A 23,823-nucleotide genomic window follows, 5' to 3' on the forward strand; every position below is an offset into this window, starting at 1 on the left:
TGTATTTAATGTTTGGTTGCATGGATTTACAGGGACTTCAATACTTGGTTAAAAGTTGCACAATAAGAAAGAGATGATTTCTATCTACAAACTTAATTATTATTATTTTATAAGATGTAAATAAAATGAGTGTTAAGGAGAATAAAGAGGAAGACAAAACTAAATATAGGATTAAACAGGCCTCATTTAGGGATATTACATCCATATTCACCATAGAGTATTTCATAGGAAGGGAAGTCGAGCAGTCAAATACTGGCTCAGTAGTATGGGATGCATTACAGAAAATATAAACCCTTTTACCCCATTTAACTGTCTACTAAAAATAATATAATGTAAGTATTAGACATGTGCATGTGGTTTTGCACAAATGAGGAAAACAACTAATTTATTATTATTTTTGTCATTAGTCCTAAAACAATTAACAAGTGGCCCCTGTAACAAAACAAGGAGCAAATGAATGTGCAAAATCAAACATTTATTGGCATTTGGCTATTTTTTAAAACATTTATCTGCTTTCAGGCAAGGGTCTGATAACAGTGCTCTTGTCAATTAATTTTTCTTATGTCAGATAATAATCATATTCTTGGCCAATCTTGACCCCATTATGGGCTAGATTACAAGTTGCACACTATTGTTAGCGCAGGTCGCAATATTTTAAATTGTTGCAGTTGTTAACTCCCGTATTATGTTATATATGTGTGTCTAGATATGTGTATGTGGGTATATATATATATATATATATACACACACACATATATATATATATATATATATATATATATATATATATATATATATATATATATATATATATATATACATACACACATGTGTATGCTTATTTGCGCCCTTTCCACTCATCCACTCAGATACCTTAAACCATGAAAAATCATTTTAATCATGTTTAATATTTATTAATGTTTTTTTCCCCTGTGAATCTACTGTAAATATATTACATTCCAATGTTCTTCACAATGAAGAAAACATGATTTCTATTTTATTTTTTAAATATATATTCATATACTGTGTATATATATTCATATAGAGATATAGGTATAGATATATATTTAAAAATAAAAAGAACATCTTCGATTTGAAGAACATTGGAGTGTAAATTATTAATAACTCAAATCAGATGAGCACACTTGGTCTAACGCGGTGTTGGGTTTGTGTGCAATCGCTACGGTTTTTTTCAGAAGTGCGCTCCATTAAAGTTTATGGGGAGAAGAAGTTAACACAGTCGCAATATACAAAGTCCTGTTTTTTTGCGTGTGTCAGTCTTCGCTTGCGCGCAGACCATTTACTTTGAACTTGTAATACTAAGCCACCCAAGTTAAAAGTTTATTTCCAGCAGTGTTTAAGCTTGAGCAAAAGTATTAAATACCGCTCCACTTGTCATCTCGCCCTATGAGACCGAATTATCAAGCCGTCAACTATGCTGCATTCGCCAGAACCAATAGGCTCGCCTAACATCGCCTAACATCGCGGCAGCGGACCTGAATACGATTTCCATATTTATCAAAAAAGCCTGCAAAAAGCCGCGCACCAAGTACGTTGTTGTTAAATAGCAGTCATCGATCTTGCTGCTATTCGGCTTTTTACCAACTTTATTTATACCCTGTCACTAAACACTGCCACTATACTAAAATATTTAACCCCTATCCCGCCACTCCCGGAGCCCACCACAACTTTAATAAAGCTATTAACCCCTATCCCGCCGCTCCCGGAGAACACCGCACCTTTAATAAAGCTGTTAACCCCTATCCCGCCACTCCCGAACCCCTCCACAATTAAATAAATGTATTAACCCATATCCCGCCACTCCCGAACCCCACCGCCACTAAATAAATGTATTAACTACTAAACCCCTGGACTCCCACATCACTACCACTTACTAAACCTAATAACCCCTAAACCGCCAGCCCCCCACATTGCCAGAAACTAAATTAAGCTATTAACCCCTAAACCTAACAACCCGCTAACTTTACATTATAATTACCTCATCCCTATCTTATAGTAAATTTAAACTTACCTTTAGAATTAAAATAAACTATATTAAACTATTAATTAACCTATCCTAACTATTATACTAAAATTACATTAAACTATATTAAAATATTAATTAACCTACCCTAACTAATATACTACAATTACATTACAAATTAAATTAACTATATTACATATTTAAAAACCTAACCCTACTCAAATTATTTAAATCTACAATTAAAAATTACTAAATTACAAAAAAAATAAAAAACACTAAGTTACAAAAAATAAAAAACACATACGGCTAGATTACGAGTTTTGCGTTATGAGTGAAAAAGCAGTGTTAAAGGGACATGAAACCCAAATTTTTTATTTCAAGATTTAGAAAGAACATACAATTATAAACAACTTTCTAATTTACTTCTATTATCTATTTTGCTTCATTCTCTTGATATTCTTTGCTGATAAGCATATCTAGATATGCTTAGAAGCTGCTGATTGGTAGCTGCACATAGATGCCTCCTGTGATTGGTTCACCTTGTGCATTGCTATTTCTTCATTAAAGTATATCTAAAGAATGAAGCAAATTAGGTAATAGAAGTAAATTGGAATATTGTTTAAAGTTGTATTCTCTACCTTAATCATGAAAGAAAATGTTTGGGTATAGTGTCCCTTTAAGGCTCTTTTTCACTACCGCTGGTATTATGGGTCTTGCAGGTTTAGCTGCACCGCACACTTTTTTGGCCGTAACGCAACGTAACTACCGCAGCTTTCCAAAAGTCCTTTTTCAATGGGACTTCCATAGCGCTGGAATTACGAGTCTGCCTGGGAGGCCAAAAAGTGAGCGGTACAGCCTATACCATCAAGATACATACCGTAAACTGAAAGTCAGTAGTTATGGGTTTTATGTTACAACGCAGTAACATAAAACTCATAACTAAAGTGCTAAAAAGTACACTAACACCTATAAACTAACTATTAACCCCGAGGCCCTCCCGCATAGCAAACACTAAAATAAAATGATTAACCCCTAATCTGCTGCTCCGGACATCGCCGCCACTATAATAAACATATTAACCCCTAAACCGCCGCACTCCCGCATTGTAAACACTAGTTAAATATTGTTAACCCCTAATCTGCTGTCCCTAACATCGCCGCAACCTACATTACTATTATTAACCCCTAATCTGCTGCCCCCAAAATCGTTGCCACTATACTAAAGTTATTAACCCCTAAACCTAACCCTAAGTCTAACCCTAACCCTTACACCCACTAACTTTAATGTAATTAAAATAAATCTAAATAAAACCTACTATTAATAACTACATAATTCCTATTTAAAACGAAATACTTACCTATATTGGGATGTAATTACCTCAGACCCTTGGGTTCTTCAAGCTGTATCAGGTATTCATATAGAATTCACGTCTCTTCCTATCCAAGTCAGTTTTCCTCAACCCATTCATTTTTCTCAAGAAGAAACTTTTCTGGTCAAAAGGGAAATTTCAACCCTTTTTTCCAAAAAAGCAATTCTTCCAGTTGCTCATCCTCACAACATTTATTTAAGCTTATTACTTATTACTTATTTTTAGTAAAAAAGAAAAACAATCAATTCAGACCAGTTATAAATCTAAAATCCCTAAATGCTTATGTGGTATACCATCATTTCAAAATGGAAGGCATACATTTACTAAGAGAATGTTTAAAAAAAAAACGCTCAGGAACACGGGAAATTTTTGACTTTCCATTGGGAAGACCAATATTGGAATTCCACCTGTCTTCCTTTCGGTTTGTCTTCCGCCCCCTGGATTTTCACCAAATTACTCAAACCGGTAGTGGCTTGGTTGAGACTTCGGGGTGTTCGTCTGGTAATTTATCTAGACAACATTTTAATAATGGACCAAGATTGTCTGTCTCTTCAAGGTCATCTCTCTTCCACAATTTCCTTATTAGAATCTCTAGGCTTTATCGTGAACAAACATAAGTCGGTCCTTTTCCCTACCAAATCTTTAATTTTCTTGGGATTTCAAATAGATACTGTTCTTTCCACTTTGAGCCTTCCTGCAGACAAAGTGAAGAACATTAAGAAATAAATTACAAAAACTTTATCCAAAGATTCGGTCCCTATCAGAACTATAGCCAGAATAGTAGGTTTACTATCTTCCTCTATTCAGGCTATATTTCCTGCACCATTACATTATCGCAAACTTCAGAGATTGAAAATCCTTAATTTGAGAAAAGGTCTTTCTTATTCTCATTTGATCCCTTTATCTTCAGAAGCCAAAGAAGAACTATCCTGGTGGTTTTCTCATTTGGAAGCTTGGAATGGGAGAGCTATTTTTGGCAAGACTCCCGATTTCATTATAGAATCCGACGCCAGTCTTTCAGGCTGGGGAGCGCGTTGTGGTCCATCCAGTACAGGTGGCAAATGGACATTGGTGGAGAAACGTTTTCATATCAATTGTTTAGAGTTATTGGCTGGCTCGTTTGCAGTCAAAAGTTTTGCCAAATGTTCTTCTCCAGTTTCTATTCTCCTGCGTATGGACAACATTTCTGCGGTGCAGTATCTCAACCGTTTGGGAGGCTCCAAGTCCAGGGATTTGTCCAATATAATCAAAGAGTTTATTCATCTTTGTTTGGACAGGAATATTTCTGTCAAAGCAGAATATATTCCAGGACAATCAAACTCAGGGGCGGATTGGGGATCTAGTAATTTGATGGATTACAGCGACTGGAGATTGGACAGGAACATTTTTCTTCCCCTTCAATCTCTCAGAGGTCCCTTTTGTTTGGATCTTTGTGCATCCAATGATTCCGTGGACAATTTCAACGGTCCACAGGGATCTTCTATGTTTAACGATTGTGACCCCCTTTTTGCCGACACAGTCGTGGTACCCATCTCTATTGGAGATGTCCATCAAACTCCCGATCCTGTTTCCTCTCCTACCCCATCTTCTCACGAATCCAGAGGGCAATTGTCACAGTTTAGTTCTCCAAGGCTCTCTTCTTCTAGTAGCATGGACGATCTCAGGGGACCATGGGCTCTCTGAGGTCTTTCGGAGGGAGCTAAATCCCTCATTCAAGATTCATGGGCCCCAGGTACTCGTAGATGCTACTTCGCCGCATGGTGTAAATGGTCTGGCTGGTGCTTGCGGAGAGATTTGGATCCCGTTTCTGCAGATTTAACCGAAATTATCAACTACCTGTCTCATCTTTTTGATTCAGGTCTTGCATATAGAACCATTAACGTCCATCATTCAGCTATTTCAGCAAGACATAATTTAATCAATAACCTTCCCATCGGCAAACATCCTTTAGTTTGTAGGGTTCTCAAGGCCATCAGATTAAAATGCCCTCCGATCCCTAAACATGAATTTGTCTGGGATGTGGATCTAATTTTCTCTCTTTTTAAATCTTGGCCTGACAACATTTGCTTATCCCTTAAACAACTTTCCGCTAAACTTGCTACTCTTCTATGCTTAATCTCTTTTAGACGAGTGTCTGATGTGAAAGCTTTAGATTGGAATTCTAAACGTTTCTCTCCTGAAGGAGTTACCTTTTTTCTTTCCCGTAGAACTAAGACTCTTTCTACCTCCATTTTCTACCCTTATCTTCCTTCCGAACCGTCTCTATGTGTGGTTGAATGTTTAAAATCTTATGAGTCTAGAACTTCAACTTTTAGAAAACCATCTGATAATCAACTTCTGATTTCTTTTGTTTCTCCTTATGCTCCTATCACTTCTACTTCCATTGCTAGGTGGGTTAAATGGGTCATGAAAGAAGCCGGTATTAATATTTCTTTTTCAGCTCATTCTGTTAGAGGTTCTGCGGCCTCAAAGGCCTTTTTAAAATCCGCCCACTCCAACAAATTTTGAGTGCGGCAGATTGGTCTTCAGACTGCATTTTCAAACAATTTTATTTCAGACCCATTCAACATGCCTCTCTTAATTTATTTTCTTAATATGCTTTAAACTTGCAAAATAGGAGTCTCTGGTCTTGTAATAAAATTCTGATTATCCTAATTCTTTGAAGGTATAATCTAGATTTTATTAAAGACACATAGACGAGTATTTTCCCACCTCAAATATGTTTCTATTTCCCACCCTTTTTATTGGTGTATATTATTAATATTTTTTGTCTTTAACAGTTTCCATATAAATACAATCCTTTCCTGACGTCTGGATTCATACCTTCAAACCATGAATTTCATCATTCATCAATTGGATCCTGGATTTCTTGTCTAACTTCAATCAAACTCAACAATTCCTGGAGTTTCTTCTATCAATTCTTCAAGAAGTTGGCTTTTATTATCCTTTGTTGTTTTGGATTTTTTGGACTTTTTATGGTGCTTAATATCTTGTTCTTTGTGAGCATCAGTTAAGAAACAGGATGATTGACAACAGATTAGCCAGTTTAGTCTATTCCCTTCTCTGATTGGCTATTTTTTTTCTTGCCTTTATAATAAGCTCCATTTAGCTTCTTATGTTAGTTTTTCATATTTGTTATATTATTCTTATGTTCTTTGAAAGGCTGCATTGAGTAGTAAAGACAGATTATGCAAAATACTTGTCTCTGTGTCTTTAATAAAATCTAGATTATACCTTCAAAGAATTAGGATAATCGGAATTACATATGAAAATAAATTTTTACTTTAAAATATAATCAAGTCACATCTATAAAACTACATATTTTACACAGATGTGTAATATTTCTTAACACAAAAGACACACACAATACAAATTTGTACTAGTGTTTTGAAAACTCAGAGATTAAAAAAAAAAAGAGGAAGGTTTTTGTACAGCTCTGTATCACTGTGAGAGGCCAGTTAGCACTCTGCTGACAGTAATAATCTGCTGCATCTTCTGCTTGCACTCTGCTGATTGTGAGAGTGTAATCAGTACCAGACCCACTGCCACTGAACCTGTCTGGGGTCCCTGTGTGTTTGCTGCTTGCGTAATAGATAAGAGGCTTGGGTGGTTGCCCTGATTTCTGTAGGTACCAGTTTAGGTAGTTGCTAACACTACTACTAGTTTTACATGTGATGGTGACACTTTCACCAGGTGACACTGTGACATCTGGAGACTGAGTCAGCACAATTTGCCCACAGGAACCTGAAGAATAGAAAATAATGGATAATTTATTTCAATTTTTCTCCAACTATGTATAACGGTTTTACAACATCTGAGACAAAATAAGAACAATCACTTACAGTGAATATAGCACAACAATAAACACAGCAGATAAGTTGGATAAAGCATCTTTGTGTTACTGAGAGAGCTCAGATACAGACTGATGTCACCTGCACAATGTAATATGTACATCAGCTGAGACTGGGGAGGAAATGTCTGGTTATGCAAAACTGCACAATGCAAATAATATCACGCTTCACTTGCCTGTTATAGATCTATAAAAAGTATTTTTTTCTGAATCGTATTTAATATCTGGTTACTTTGCTTTGCAGTCCTTCTAAAATACGTTAATGGTTTTGCTGTTTAAAAAGAGTTTAACTGACTCTTGTATAACTGTTAATGGGTTGGAGCAAGTATTGCACATAATAGCCTCCATTTACCAAAGTACAGGTAGACAAGATTCTCAGTTGGAGAACCTGTCTGCCTGTGATCGTGGTGACTAGGTAGCATCACGCTGCCCACATTTATCATTGCTGTCAATCACCCCATTTGAATAGAGGTTAAGGAAGAGTGGTGTGATGACTGCTCATTTAAGCCTGCACCTGAGGTTCCAAAGTTGCATCCATGCTTGATAAATGGAGTCCAATAATTCTATGCTGCCCTAACTGTGTGCAAATAGTGACAACCAATTGTGAGAAATGCATTAAGCACTTCACATGAGCACCTGAATATCTTATCTTTTGGAGAGAAAAAAATTCCCCAGAGGGTCTTAAACAATTATAATCTGCAGCTGACAAATGATAGTTAACATTGGGCCAGATTACCAGTTGAGCGCATACGTGATTAGGGGTTTATTGCATGAGTTTGCTCTCATTGGGCTTACCAGTTACCACTTGTATTACATCTTGAAAGTGAACGTGATCGCTTGAGCACAAAAACAATTTACACTAGAAATATAACACATAAAAAAAAAAGTCAAAGTATATTTACACTTATAATAACACTATCTAATAAAAAGTTTTTTTAAAAAAAATATTGCATACAAAAGATATAAGTGCTTAAAAATATGTGATCGCAGGTGTTAAAAAAAGGCAGGCAAAGGGCTTTAACATTAAGATACATACATATACATCTCTAAAGATGGATATGTATGTGTGTGTGTCTTATATGTGTACATATGTATTTATATATGTGTAGATGTATTTACAGACATATATACATATAACCACATAAATACATATGTATACATATAAACACATAAATACATATGTATACATATAGACATATAAAGTAGATGAAAACATGGCAAAACATATTAGTGCAATATTAATTCTTAATAAAGGTTTTTAACAATATATTTACTGTAAATATTTCACATTCCAATGTTCTGTACATAGCAGAATATGTTCTATGTATTTTTAAATGATAGATGATAGATAGATAGATAGATAGATAGATAAATAGAGAGATAGATAGATATATATTGTACCAAATAACATCATATATATGTAGAAATATATATTTATGAATAAATAGAATATATTTTTCTATGTGCATAACATTGGAATGTGAAATATTCATATTTTCATGTTGGGTTAGCGCACATGAGAATATGCAATTGGGTTTGAGAGAGTGGGGTCTTAGGTTTTTTCCACTTTGTTTTTTACTTTGCACCTGGCTACTTTATTCCAGCACAAAGGCAACATTCGGTTCTTAACCAGTATGAGGGCAGTAAGCCTCTTTGTATAGCTGTATTAAAATATGAAGATCTCTGAAACAAAGATACAACTGTGCAGAGACTGGTAAGAACAAGATCACCTCCTTCCACTTATTTAAAAACAGTTTCACCTGGTGATCTGATGGAGAAGGAAGGTCATCTTGTTCCATTAACATCTGTGACTGCATTTTTTTTTTAAATTTAATGATACTGGGGCAGGATGATGACTTCCAACTTTTGAATAATAAATTACATCCAGCCAAAATTGCTATATTTATTAAACGTTTATTCCCGTTGTTAATTCATTACTTAAATATAAACAAAATATGAATAATTTTTAAATGTATCTGACAGACTAGAAACTTATTAAGCCAGAAATTAACTTTATTATAAAAGCATGCAGCTTTAGGACAGGCTCACAAGAACTAGACAATGTCTGCTGAAGGAAAAGAACACCGGTAACATTCTCCAGGAAAAAAAGTTTTCCATGTAGACGTTAATAAAGGAGTATATGAAAAACTTATAATTTTATATATGTTACTGTCTACAGCTTACAGCGGTGGTAGTTTTCTCAACCAAACTTAAAGGGACACTAAACCCAAATGTTTTCTTTCATGATTCAGATAGAGCATGTCATTTTAAGCAACTTTCTAATTTACTCCTATTATCATTTTTTCTTCGTTCTCTAGCAATCTTTATTTAAAAAGCAGGAATGTGATGCATAGGTGCCAGCCCATTTTCGGTTGAGAACCTGAGTTATGCTTGCTTATTGGTGGGTAAATGTAAGCCTCCAATAAGCAAGCAATATCGATGGTGCTGAACCTAAAAATGGCTGGCTGCTAAGATTCACATTCCTGCTTTTAAAATAAAGATAGCAAGAGAATGAAGAAAAATTGATAATAGGAGTAAATTAGAAAGTTGCTTAAAATTTCCTGCTCTTAACCTCTAAATCATCTATTTCCTGCATTCATTTTTGCAAGTACCACGGTAAATAAAAATGTTACGCTAGCAAAAACACTGCTAGCGTTATCAGGGCCGGTGCAAGGATTTTTGTCTACACAGGCGAAGGTGCATTTGGACGCCCCCCCCCCCCCCACCAAAAAACCCAGACAATATCACCAACCTCCCTGCCCTCCTCAAGACCACTCCCCCCATACCAAGTACATTTTATTTGCGCTCCATTAAGCCAACTTATTTTTCTTTTACATAAAAACACATATTTGTGGTTTTGTAAAGTGCATTTTATTAACAGTTGTTCAACAAAATATAAAACATAACATTTTCAACAATGAGTGAAAGTGCAGGAAATAGTGTAAACGGTGTGACTTAGACTTTAATTTCTTAGGGTAAGAACAAGTCACACAATATTCCAGTTCACAGACAAATTAGAACTTATGATAAATATTCACATTAAACAGAGGAAAACATTACACACAAACATTGCTACAATAAAACAGTTAGGGTCAAGGCAAAACTTTAACAGCTATCACTCAAAAAGAGTGAAGTAGTAGTGCAACTAGGAACAATGAGGTTTCAAATCAACATATTAATCCCTTGATTGCTTTTACATTACAACCATATTCAAAAACTATAACATAATAACTTAACTTTCTCAGCAAGTTGTCTGTCAGTGCTAATTTACATAAAGTGCTTTAAAAGATATTGCAAACATTCAAACAAAGTGAGAAAACCTTAAAAAAACTTAACCTTTCTTGCTTTTGCACTCACAAAATCCTGAAGCAGAGTATGAAAATCAATGTTTCGTGCAATATGGTTTTCAATAGAAATCATTGCAAGTCCCACCAATCTCTCTTGTGACATTGAAGAGCGAAGATAATTCTTTATTAATTTCAGCTTTGAAAAGCTTCGCTCACCAGAGGCAACAGATATCGGCAATGTCAATAGTATACGAAGTGCAATGGAGACATTTGGAGCAAAGACATTTTTAACTGCATATGCCAGAATTTGACTAGGCGTCATTGCAGGTTTCAAGATAGGAGCCAATATTTTAAGCTCTTCACATAGTTGTGCTCCATCTAGATCAGAATCTTCTGAGTTTTTATCGGTCAAAACATTCTGCAAATCTAGACAATGCTTCATCAGTGTTTCCTGTGGTACATCTTTAATTTTATGAATGTCATAAAGAAATTGAAAGTGCCTGCTGTGATGCTTAATCTGCTCAAATCTCTCATCAAGAGAATTAATGCATACATCCAAAATACTGAAAAAGCACTCAACTTTAAATTTTTGGGCAGGATCAACAATTGGATCATCTGGACCTTCATAAAAAACAACCTCTTTTTCTTTGTTTGTCGCACTAAAGGGGCAAACACAGGATCTATTTCCATTTCTAAAGCTAGTTCTTTTGCCTCTTCCATCAAATCTTCAAATCCTTTATCTGAACGATAATCTTTCAAAAAAGTAGTCGTGGATTGCAAAGCATCAATCACATCTGGGAGATAAATCTTTGTCTTTGAAGAAGTTTGCTGACAAAGTTAATTCTATTCAGTATTTTATACCACAATACAATGAAACACAAAAAATTAAAGTTATTTAATTCTTTTGCGAGTGATTCAGCTTCGCATTGTGCTACCATTGCTGTGTGTGAGTGATCTCTTGAAATTTCGGTCAAAGCATCATAAATTTCTCCAACCTGGAACCTAAACTGACGAACAGCATCAATTTTTGATGACCATCTGGTGTCAGACTAAGGTTTTACTGTTAGTTTGCCAATGTGTTTTTTCAAGACATTCCAACGAAGTGTGGACCCTGACAAAAAAACATATATTTTCTGCACAACAGAAAAGAAAGTTGTTGCATCCCTGCATGACATGGCTGCGTCATTCACCACTAGATTTAAAATGTAAGCGCTGCAGGGAACATAAAAGGCACGTGAGTTTAAATCAAGGATCCTTTTCTGGACACCTTGGTGTTTTCCTTTCATATTGGAACCATTATCATATCCTTGTCCTCTCATATCACCAAGGGGAATCTTAAGATTTTCAAGTTCAGTCAAAACTGCCTCAGTCAGACCTTCTCCAGTTGAGCTGTGGATTTGAATAAAACCTAAAAATCTTTCTTGTATACAGACTTCTGGTTCAGCAGTAGGAGACTCCCCTTCCTTGATGGACACAAATCTAACAATTATAGTCATTTGTTCACAGAGACTAATGTCTGGGGTACAATCAAGTATAATTGAATAATACTTAGATTTTTTCAATAACTGCATAATTTGTCTCTTTATTTCTTTAGCTATAAGGCTGATTAGTTCATTCTGAATGTCCTTCCCCAAATAATGTTGGTAAATTTCCTTATTTTTAATTTGCTTCAGATGTTCCTGCATAACCATATCAAATGTGCCCAGCATTTCCACAAGTTGCAGATAATTGCCATTATTTTCACTATATAATGTATCACTGCTACCTCTGAAAGCTAAGCACTGGCGACCAAGGTACTTTACTATTCCTACAAGCCGTTTAACAACATTTTGCCAATGCTGTGTTTCTGCTGACAAAAATCTCTGGTAAGTAGCATCTATCGTTTTTCCAGATCCAAGTCTTCTAGAGAGTCCATTCCAGTCTCTTACAGCAACAAGATGAGAATTAGACATTTCATGAATGCAAAGAATTTGAGACATATTCTTCCAATCATTATATCCTCCGCATGTCAAATTTGTAGTTGTTTTAGTTGCTAATAGCTTACAACAAAAACAAAACACTTTGTCCAGCTTAACAGAATAAACCAGCCAGTTTCTAAAGGTTTCTTCTCCGTTTGGCAGCCGTCGCTTGTAATTTGCTTTTGTAAAGCGTCTATTGGATGCATCTTTGGGAAAAACCACATTTGTTTTTTGATTTGCAGGACCTTTCCTGACAATAGCATCCCTTAGTGAGGTGGTGAGAACAGCTGGCCAATCAGCTGGATCAGACAAATCAAGAGTCTCCAAAGTAGAAGATTGTTCCTTCTGCACCAGTTCTTCTCTTTCTTCATCACTTGATCCTTCTGTATCAATAGTCTTTTCAAGAGAGTAGATATGTGATGCAGATGATGTTGAAGGTTGCTCATCATCTCCTTGTTCTTGTATTTCCTCTGCGTTTGCATCACCCAGATTAGCAGTGTCTTGGGCTTTGATGGGCTGTCTGTAGGATGCAGCTGATGCTGAAGAATCCTCATCCATATCTATGTCTACTGGATCATCTCCCAGATTGGAAACTGGTTCTGAAGCAGGAGCATCTTGCTTTCTGATTTTGTGAGAGGTCAAGTACTTTTTTAAATCTCCAGACATCTGCTTCCCAGCTTTTTCTTTCTCTGCTCGTCTCTTTCTGAAAGCTGCTCCAGAGGATTTCTTCTCTTTATATAGTTTTGGCATTTTGAAGTAGTTTTCCAGCTGAGCTATGTAAACAATAAGAAAGATGTTATATTTTTGTGTGTGGGTGTATGTGTGTTGTTAATGTGTATGTGTGTGAGTGTGTGCGTATATGTGTGTGTCAATGTATGTGTGTGAGAGATTTATGTTCTTATGTGAAAGGTGGTATCACAGCTTTATTTCTGCTTTAGAGTGGTGACAGTATAGTGTTAAAGGGATAGATTACCCAAAATTCTCTCCCCTTTAAATTGTTTCCAATGATCCATTTTAACTGCTGGAGTGTCTAAAATTGTTTAAAACTATCTCCTTTACCCCTATTTCAGCATTTAAAATTGCTGATTTTGGCCGTGGTATCCACACCTATACTGAAATTTTTTTATACTCGAGTCAAGGTTAAAAAAACACAGCCAGCAGAACAAATTACACTCTCTGTGGGGTGTAGGCTTTATAAGTAATACAATATTATTTATCCATTATTCTCTCTAAGAATTTAGCTTTTGTTTACAGACAAACATTACATAATATAATTAAGCAAGTGTGTGTACACAAAGTGATAACATGGTTTAAAAGTACAAAACCAGCTAATTGATATACACCAATAAACCTTAAAATGCAATTTCTCAAACAATCTATACAACTGGTATAACAACAAGTCATTGAAAATACATTAATGGAAAAACAATTGTACAGTGTACTACTGTCCCTTTAATGTGGTTGATTTGGGTGTTAGTACATTTAGGTTTAGTGTAGTCCACCTAGTATAATGTAAATTGTATTTTGTAAAAAAAATGTATATGGTTAATTGTGATGAGGGTCTGTTGCTGTTAGGGCTATGTTTTTATCCATAAGAAAGCTGCAAACACATATATTAATAATATTTTGTAATAGTTGCAAAAATAAAGCTGTCTCATTGAAAAGAAAAACAAAAAAACATTGTGAGTCTGTGTACAGACCTGTATCACAGATTCCAATATTTTCTTTTTCAAGGAGATTTATTTATTTGTGCAACTAAATATTATTTACTATATTTACTCTAAGATATTTACTTTTGTAATGTAGAAGCATTACTTATTTTTTGCCATTTATCATTGTGAATCATATTTTTAAAACACACAGTAATGTCAGCATGTATAAAAGAAATCCCACAACAAATTAGCAAAAATAATTGCATATACCTATAACTGTCTATCTTCAGACTCAGAGAGGTTAAAATTACATCATTCACAAATCACCAGTGCACCACCACCCCACCAGTCACTCACATTGTTGTGAATCATACATAACATAAAAAAAAAAAAAGTAAGGTCAACATGATTGACAGCATGTTTAAAATAAATAAAATCCCACAACAAATTATTACATATAAGTTTATAACTGCAGTTTGTCTAACTTTGTTCCAGTCTCACAGAGTGCCGCACTCAGACTCACAGTTGTCACCTCCACCGTGGTTCTCACAACACAAGTTCAACTGTCTGTTGTCAATTTCACCACCCACCCACGAGCACCGTGGGCATGTGCCTTGCATCATTCTGCGGCCGCCTGGATGAAATAACTTTGCCTTGGCTTGAAATCACAGTTTTCTATGTCTTAACCCAGCACATACCATACGTTATTATCCCAATAACTGATCCAAAATCTGATGTGTGATGTTTATTTTTTACTTTTTGTCTAAAAAGGTATACAATAATTTGGTATATGAGAAATTTCAAAGCTGACATCAGAATTTCAGGAAATTATTTATGGGCCAATATACTAGAAATATACAGCAGAAATTAGTAACATTATAATTGCTTTTTAAATGAAAGTAATACTGTTTAGTGGATTAAACTATATGTCTGGCAATACTGGGACTGGTTTATCTTTGTATTCACATAGTATAATATAAAATTTGGATAAACAACTGTAAATACACATTCACATTCTGCATTATTATTCCCTACTGTACTGAGCTAATAATGTGGTGTGGACGGTGACACTATAATGATACTAAAGTATGGATTTATCAATTAAAGTCACAGGCAGGTGGTGGGTCAGTGGACAGTTAACCTCTTAAGGACATATGACGGAATTGTGGGGTGGTCGGGACAAAAAAAAAATACTTTAAATAAAAAATGTTGTTTGAGCAGCAATCCGCAAATGCACTGCTGCTCTGCTCTTGAGCGCCCCCCTGCTGATGCGCACTAAGGCGGCAGCCTAAGCTGCCTATTACAAAACGCCGGCCCTGAGCGTTATGCCTTTTGCACTTCTCGGGTTCTGCTCGTATTACAAGTTGAAAAAAATCTTGATTTTCTGAGAAATCAGTGGAGAAAAAAAAGTGGAAAAAACCTTACATGCAACTCGCGAACCCCTATCATAAGTACCTAGCCTAATAACCCCTAAACCACCATCCCCCCACATTGCAAATACAAAATAAAACTGTTAACCCTTAAACCGCCATTCCCCACATTGCAAACTAACTAAACTATTAACCCCTAAACTGCCATCCCCACAACGCAAAATAATAAACTAACATTTAAACACCCTACTGTAACCCAAATTAAAATACCCATAAATTAACTTAAAAAAGTTTAAAAAAACATTGTGCTCACGCCCGTGGAATTACCTAGGAGTCAGCACTGACTGGCTAAAATTCAAGTCTGTCAAAAGAACTGTAATAACGGGGCTGTCTGCAGAGCCTTTTTAAACAATAAACATTCTGTTGTAAACTGTCCCTTTAAGTTAGGGGGGTGTTAGGTTAGGGGGTTTAGTTGTCAGCTTATTACTTTGCGTTGTGGGGGGATGGTGGTTTAGGGATTAATAGTGAAGTTTAGTGTTTGCAATGTGGGGGGGTGGCGGTTTAGTGGTTAATAGTATTATTTATGGTTGGTGATGTGGGGGGATGGTGGTTTAGGGGTTAATAGTGTATTTTTTAGGTTAAAGTTTACTTTGTAGTGCATTTTTGTTGTGTTTTGTGCAATTTTTTAGTTTAGTAAAACAGTTTACCAGACCTCTTAGATCGTGGAAATAATTGAAGTGGAAAAGGTGATTGCGCTAGAGCACTGGTTTTTAAACCTGTCCTCAGGCCTCCCCAACAGGCTAGGTTTTCAGGATTACCTTGGATGAGAACAAGTAAAATAACCAGGTTTACTAATCAGCTGAATGTTTCACCTGTGCTCCAGTTCAGATGTCCACAAATTGTGGCCTGTTAGGGAGGTCTGGGGACAGGTTTGAAAACCAGTGCACTAGAGCAATCACGATTTCTCACAACTTTTAATATCAGCGGGAGAAAAATAAATTCTGATTGCGCTAGCGCAAACTCCTTTGTGAGCACTTGTAATCTAGCCCATAGTCTTTAATAACTTATGCCACAATGAAACTGAATACAAACTGGATCCTATATAACTATATAGCTTTCCCTAAATCTCCCCAGTTAACACCATGCTTCACCAGTTGAGCAAAATAATGTCTAACCTGAAGATTTGCATAGAAGTGATGTGATGGAAGAGAGTAAGTAGAGTGAATTAAACATCTTAACAGTATATAAGTCTTCCTGTTTAATTTGTAATATACATTTTAAACCCAAGTGATACCAATCTTTAAAAGTCTTAGTAGATAGAAAAGGAAATCCACATTTCCAGAGATTGCTAGATATGTAGAGAAACAAACGTTATATCCGAGTTCTGTACAATATTTCTGCCAGACAAGGATAATGTTTTTTAAAGGTACATAGATGACTTATATTACTAGGTTTGCTTTTTACTAGGACAATGTAAAAGGGCTTGTAAAGAGAAGTTTGAAATTATTGTCTGTTCTAGAAACAGTAAGATAATCTAGACCTGTCAACCAGTCTGCCGCAACCTTAACCATTGTAATCTAATTTAGCTATGTCTGATCCCCTATGCAGGAGTTAAACAAATAGTTAAAAAATATAATTTGGGTACACATTAAAGGGCAGACCATTTTACAATATACATTACCTTTAAACACTTCACAATCATTATTTTTAACCCTTTCAAAGTCAGAGGTAGGAAAACATTTCTTCCACTTGAGGGAAGACAGATTTTCATGATTTTAATTTCAGCTTTCATATGTTTTTTTTTTTTTTTTACTATATTGTTGTTGTTGGCTTCAGACAAGATGCAATAAATAAAAAAAAAAATATTAGTTTTTAAAAAATTCAAGTCTCAAACATGAAAATAAACATTGTATAAGCCCCAATGCCTCCATATATGTATTAATAATTTTAGAACCAATATTGATAACCAAAATAAAAAGGACAAAATGATTTTCTTTACTTACTAAATTGAAATTCACTATTACCTGGTTGACAGGGCCAAACTACTACTACTAATAGATTTAATCTATTTAAAAGTATATTTTGTCTAAAAGTACACACATTAAAGGACACAAACACTTGTTTTTTTTCTTTCATGATCCAGACGGAACATGTAATTTAAACCATTTTCTATTTTATTTCTATTATCAAATTTTCATTATTCTGGTGCTATCCTTTGCTGAAAAGCAGGGAGGTGAGCTCAGGAGTGTGCACGTGTCTGCAGCACTATTTTGCAGCAGTTTTGCAAGAATGTTATACATTTGCAAGAGCACTAGATGGCAGCACATCTTCCTGCCATGTAGTGCTCCAAATATGTGCACACTACCTACCAAGGTATTTATTCAACAAAGAATACATTGTGAATGAAGTAAAATTGAATATTTAAGTAAATTAAAAACATTTTTAAAAATGTATGCACTATACGAATCCTGAAAAAATATTTTGGATTTCATGTCCCTTTAAGTAACGTAAAAATCCATAATAGATCTTTATCCAAAAAATACCAATCCAGGAATTGGCTTTAAAAAATATTTTTTTATTGTTTTCACAGAAAATGTTTTTCACGTGTATCCTTTAAATATTATCCTTGACAACATAGCAGTAAAGAGAAAAAGGGAGTCATTAAGAATGTCCCATGTCTCCTGAGCATACTGATACTAAACATATATATTTTCTTAATGCCATAATTAGCACATACTATATAATGCAACATGTTTTAGATGTGTGCATGCATGCTTTTTTCTTGACAGAACTAAAAAATGCTTTTCTTATATGCTTTTTATTAAGGATAATTAGGTCAATAAGGATACAAATACAAATAAAATACAATAAACAAAATAATCACATTTTTATATATATTTAGATATCAAAATAACAAGAGTATTGCATTGAGCAATGATACTTTTTTATTGGATTAACTATACATTTATGAAATGACAAGCTTTCGGAAGAATGTCATCTTATAAATGTATAGTTAATCCAATAAAAAAGTATCTTTGCTCTATACAATACTCTTGTTATTTTTATATCTAAATCTCTGAACTAACACGGCTACTCCAATCAATGTGACTATAGATATTTACAAATATAACATAGAACATGCTAACAACAGGATAACAAACAGAATAAGATTCCATCGGATAGTCAAAAGAGTAAAAAGAATATCTTTATAGATTAGTCTATAGTCAGTTTTATAAATTAGTCTGTAATCAATGTTCCATCCTGCTCGCATCTTAGCAAATGATTCTCCCCCAGGATGCAAAATCATTTTTGGAGGGTCCCTAAAGGAAACCTGTTGTGTTGTTTGTGTGGAAGACACCTGTGTGTAAACAGCCCCCTTCACAGTTGGAAGTGCAATGCAATGTTCCAGCTTTGTGTGATCAGCTTTTTTCTGAAACACTATTTAAACATACTTGAACCTGGAAGTCCAATTCCATAAACATGTTAAATTGATGTGCTTGGCACTTTAGGGGTTATTGCATAGCACAGGGTTTAATGCAAAAACTGACATAGTGATTTCCCTTTACATTTTTAGGGAAATAACTGAGGAGTGGGACACAATTAATATGTCCCACCCAGGCTCTAATAAAGGGCTAGATTACAAGTTTTGCGTTATGGTGCTGTACGGCTATACCGCTGAAAAATTGGCCATTGCGCGTGGAATTTCAGATAACGCATATTACAAGTTGCTGCGGTAAGACTATAACACAAGCATTTTAGCCTTAACACAACTTCCATTCCGCACTCAAAAATTGACGTTTCAGTGCGTGATTTTCCGCCTGTATTACAGGTTGCGTCTGTATTACAGGTTGTGCGGTCCGGCTATAATGTTAGAGTTATAGTCTATACCGCAACGATCCATACCGCAATCTGAGACTAGTAATTATGGATTTTGCAAAACAAAAATAAACTAAAATGTTACAAAAGTACACTAGCACCCATAAACTACCTATTAACCCCTAAACCTCCACCCTCTGGCATCGCAAATACTATATTAAACCTTTTAACCCCTAATCTGCCACCCACCTACATCGTTGACACTAAAATAAACCTATGAACCCCTAAACCGCCGCTCCCCGACATCACCAACACTAAATAAAGTTATTAACACCTAATCCGCCACCCTACATTGCAACTAATAAATAAACCTATTAACCCCTAAACTGCCGGCCCCCACATTGCAAAACACTGAATTAAACTATTAACCCCTAAACCTAACACCCCCTAACTTTAAATTAAAAGTTACAATATAACTATCTTAAAATAAATAAAACCTGTGAAATAAAAAAAAACTAAGATTAAACTATAAATTAACCTAACATAGCTATTCTAATAAAATTTAAAAAAAAACTACCAATTAAAAAACCTAAATTACATGATTAAAAAAACCTAAGGCTACGAAAAAATAAAACACCTAAATTACAAATGTAAAAAACCTAATACTACGAAAAAAAATAAAAAAATCTAACATTACAAAAAATAATAAACACTAAAATTACCAAAAATACAAAAACTCAGATTACAAAAAATAATACTAAATTGATAACTAAATTATCAAAAATAAAAACAATTACACCTAATATAATAGCCCTATAAAAATAAAAAAGCCCTCCCAAAATAAAAACACCCCCTAACCTACAATAAACTCACGGTTCCTGAAGTCCGGATATCCATCTTCATCCAGGTGACGAGAAGTCTTCATTCAGGTGGCGACATCTTCATCCATCGGGGGGCCATCTTCTTTCTTCATCCTGGTGTCGCGGAGCTGTGCAGGCGCAGAGCTTCTATGCCGGCGGCACGGACATCCAGCGTGGAGGATCCTCTTCATATGGTCACCGCTGTACACTGAAGCTTGAATGCAATGTAACCGTTTAAATATGGGGTACCTTGCATTCCTATTGGCTGACATTTTCAAATCAACCAATAGGATGAGAGCTACTGAAATCCTATTGGCTGTTCAAATCAGCCAATAGGATTTCATTAGCTCTCATTACATGTAATGGTGACACTTTCACCTAGTGACACAGTCATATCTAGTGACTGAGTAAGCACCGTCTGCCCACAGGAGCCTAGAAATTGCAAAATAGACGTTTGTTATAATTATTAATGGACATTCCTTCTATTCAAAAATGTATTAGCATTTATATTTATATATTTGCAAGTTAAACATAAGAATAATCACTTACACTGAATATAAAGCAACAATAAACACAGCAGATAACTTGGATAAAACATATTTGTGTTACTGAGAGAGCACAGATACAGACAAGTGTCACCTGCACAATCTAATATGTACATCAGCTGAGACTGGGAGGAAATGTCTGGTTATGCAAAACAGCACAATGCAAATAATTAGGGATGGGCGAATGTTTTGCAACATTCAAAAACTGTAATAAATTTTAACACATTCTTTTGTTTAGAATTTTGAATGTTTGTACAACATTCTAACATTCATTTAATGTAATAGTTTTTTTAATGCTATCTTTCATTGCAATATAATATTTGAATTTTTCTAATTTCAACATTGCAATTTTTTTTATGTATTAATTTACTAAATTCCTTACCAAATAAAATATTGAACTTCTGAATAGTATTTGTTTAATAGATTATTACATTCAAAGTTTCGAATGTGGAGATTTGAAATAATTATGAAAATTTTAAAACTAAAATAACATTAAAAAAACGGAAAAAACATTTGATTACCAAATTATAATGAATTTTCATTCTTATCAACATTCGATTGTCCAAAACGAATGTCCACAGTACTATTGGTTCTACCAAGCAGATAGCACAGTTCCCATTCCAACAAATAATATCACACTTCATTTGTCTGGTAGATATGTCTAAATATTATTAGTGCCAGATTACAGCAAGACAAGAGGTTTCATATTTCTTTCATGTAATTGACAAGAGTCCATGAGCTAATGACGTATGGGATAAACATTCCTAACAGGAGGGGCAAAGTTTCCCAAACCTCAAAATGCCTATAAATACACCTCCCACCACACCCACAACTCAGTTTTACAAACTGTGCCTCCTATGGAGGTGGTGAAGTAAGTTTGTGCTTGATTTTTCTTCTATGATAAGCGCTTCTCAGCATATATTTGTCAGAGGGATGTGAAGAGAGTATAGCCTATTGATTTTATGGTTTCACTCGCGGGAAATATTTTCAAGGGTTCTCTGTTATCGGTCGTAGGGATTCATCTCCTACCTCCCTTTTCAGATCGACGATATACTCTTATATACCATTACCTCTGCTGATAGTTTTCAGTACTGGTTTGGCTATCTGCTATATGTGGATGGGTGTCTTTCAGTAAGTATGCATCATTATTTAAGACACTTTCAGCTATGGTTTGGTGCTTTATGTATTAATATAAAGTTTTAAATATATGTATGTTACTTATATTTGCCATAAATCAGGTCTATGTATATTTCCCTTTGCAGACTATCAGCTTCAGTACGGGAATCATGTTTTAGGAAGTTTATTTTCTTACCTGGGGTATAGTCTCTTTTTCAAATTGACTTGTTTTTTTTAATTTCACGGGTAAAATTAGGCATGCGAAGTCGCAAAATGCTGTAATTTATGGCGTCATTCTTCGTCTATGATGACGCAGGTTTGTCATTTCCTGCGTTTTAGTTGACGCCAGGTTGTTTGAACGAAGTTGCGTCGGTCATGACGCGAGTTGCATCATTTCCGGATGTTTGTTGGTGCCAAAAAAAATTTCGACTTCATTTTGCGTTGTGCATCATACTTTGCACCAAAAAATGTGGTTTTATTTTACCCCACTTCCTATATGCCTCTTACCTTCTTTATGCTCAGAGGGCATTTTTTCCCATTCCTGAAACTGCTATATGAGGATATTGAATATTTTGTCTAGATGTTATTTTTTCTTTTACATTTTGCAAGATGTCTCAATCTGATCCTGTCTCAGAAGCTACTGTAAGAACCATGCTGCATGAACACAGTTCTACCAAAGCTAAATGTATCTGTTGTAAGTTACCTGAGATTATATCTCCGGCTGTAGTATGTAACAGTTGTCATGATAAGCTTTTGCATGCCGAAAATGTTTCTATCAGTACTAGTACAGTATCTGTTGTTCTCTCAACATCTAATGTACATTATATCCCTGTTGATATGACAAATTATATTGCTGATGCAATACAGAAGGCTATGTCTACTATTCCACCTTCTAATAAACGTAAAAGGTCTTTTAAAACTTCTCATAAAACTGATGAATTTTGTAATGACCGACAACATACTGAAATATCCTCCTCTGATGAGGATCTCTCTGGTTCAGAAGATCCTACCTCAGACATTGACATTGATAAATCTACTTATCTTTTTAAGATTGAGTGTATTCGTTCTATGTTGAAAGAAGTATTGGTTACTTTGGATATTGAGGAGTCTGGTCCTCTTTATAACAAAACCAGTAAATGTTTAAATTCTGTTTATAATCCTCCTGTGATTAGTCCTGAGGTTTTCCCTGTTCCTGATTCTATTTCTGATGTGATTGCTAAGGAGTTGAATAAGACCGGTGCTTCTTTTATTCCTTCTTTTAGGTTTAAAAGGTTGTATCTTTTGCCAGTGGCTAAATTAGAGTTTTGGGAAAAAAGTCCCAAAGGTTGATGGGGCTATGTCTACTCTTAACAAACATACTACTATTACTATGAAAGATAGTACTTCTTTTAAGGATCCTTTAGATAGGAAAATTGAATCTTATCTAAGGAAAGCTTATTTATATTCTGGCTATATTCTCAGGCCTGTCATTTCTATGGCTGATGTTGCGGCTGCATCAACTTTTTGGTTAGATAGTTTAGCACAACAGGAAACAGATCCTGATTTGTCTAGCATTGTTCATTTACTTCAGCATGCTAATCATTTCATATGTGATGCTATTTTTTGATATCAACAAAATTAATGTTAAAACTATGTCTTTAGCTATTTTATCTAGAAGAGCTTAATGGCTCGAATCATGGAATGCTGACATGGTATCTAAATCTAGATTACTATCTGTATCTTTCCAGGGTAATACTTTATCTGGTTCCCAGTTAGATTCTATTATTTCCACTATCACTGGGGGGAAGGGAGTTTTTTTTCCTCATGATAGAAAATCTAAGGGTAAATCTAAAGCTTCTAATCGATTTTGTTCCTTTCGTCAGAATAGAGAACAGAAAAACACTCCTTCCCCTAAAGACTCTGGTTCCAATTGGAAGCCATCTTCAAGTTGGAATAAATCCAAGCCTTTTAAGAAACCAAAACTAGCCCCCAAGTCTGCATGAAGGTGCAGCCCTCAATCCAGTCATTAGGACGGCA

At 35.0% G+C, this 23,823-nt stretch overlaps 1 gene segment (V, D, J or C); it reads right to left on the reverse strand.

The window, feature by feature from the left end:
- Window positions 1-418: 418 nt before the first annotated feature.
- On the reverse strand, window positions 419-7,255 carry LOC128647548 (immunoglobulin kappa variable 3-11-like). The segment is given in 3 exon segments: window positions 419-432; window positions 6,786-7,097; window positions 7,196-7,255. Coding segments are annotated over 3 exon segments (375 nt in total).
- Between the last annotated feature and the right edge of the window lie 16,568 nt (window positions 7,256-23,823).

Source organism: Bombina bombina, chromosome 2 (genome assembly GCF_027579735.1).
Source record: "Bombina bombina isolate aBomBom1 chromosome 2, aBomBom1.pri, whole genome shotgun sequence".
NCBI classification, from domain to species: Eukaryota; Metazoa; Chordata; class Amphibia; order Anura; family Bombinatoridae; genus Bombina; species Bombina bombina.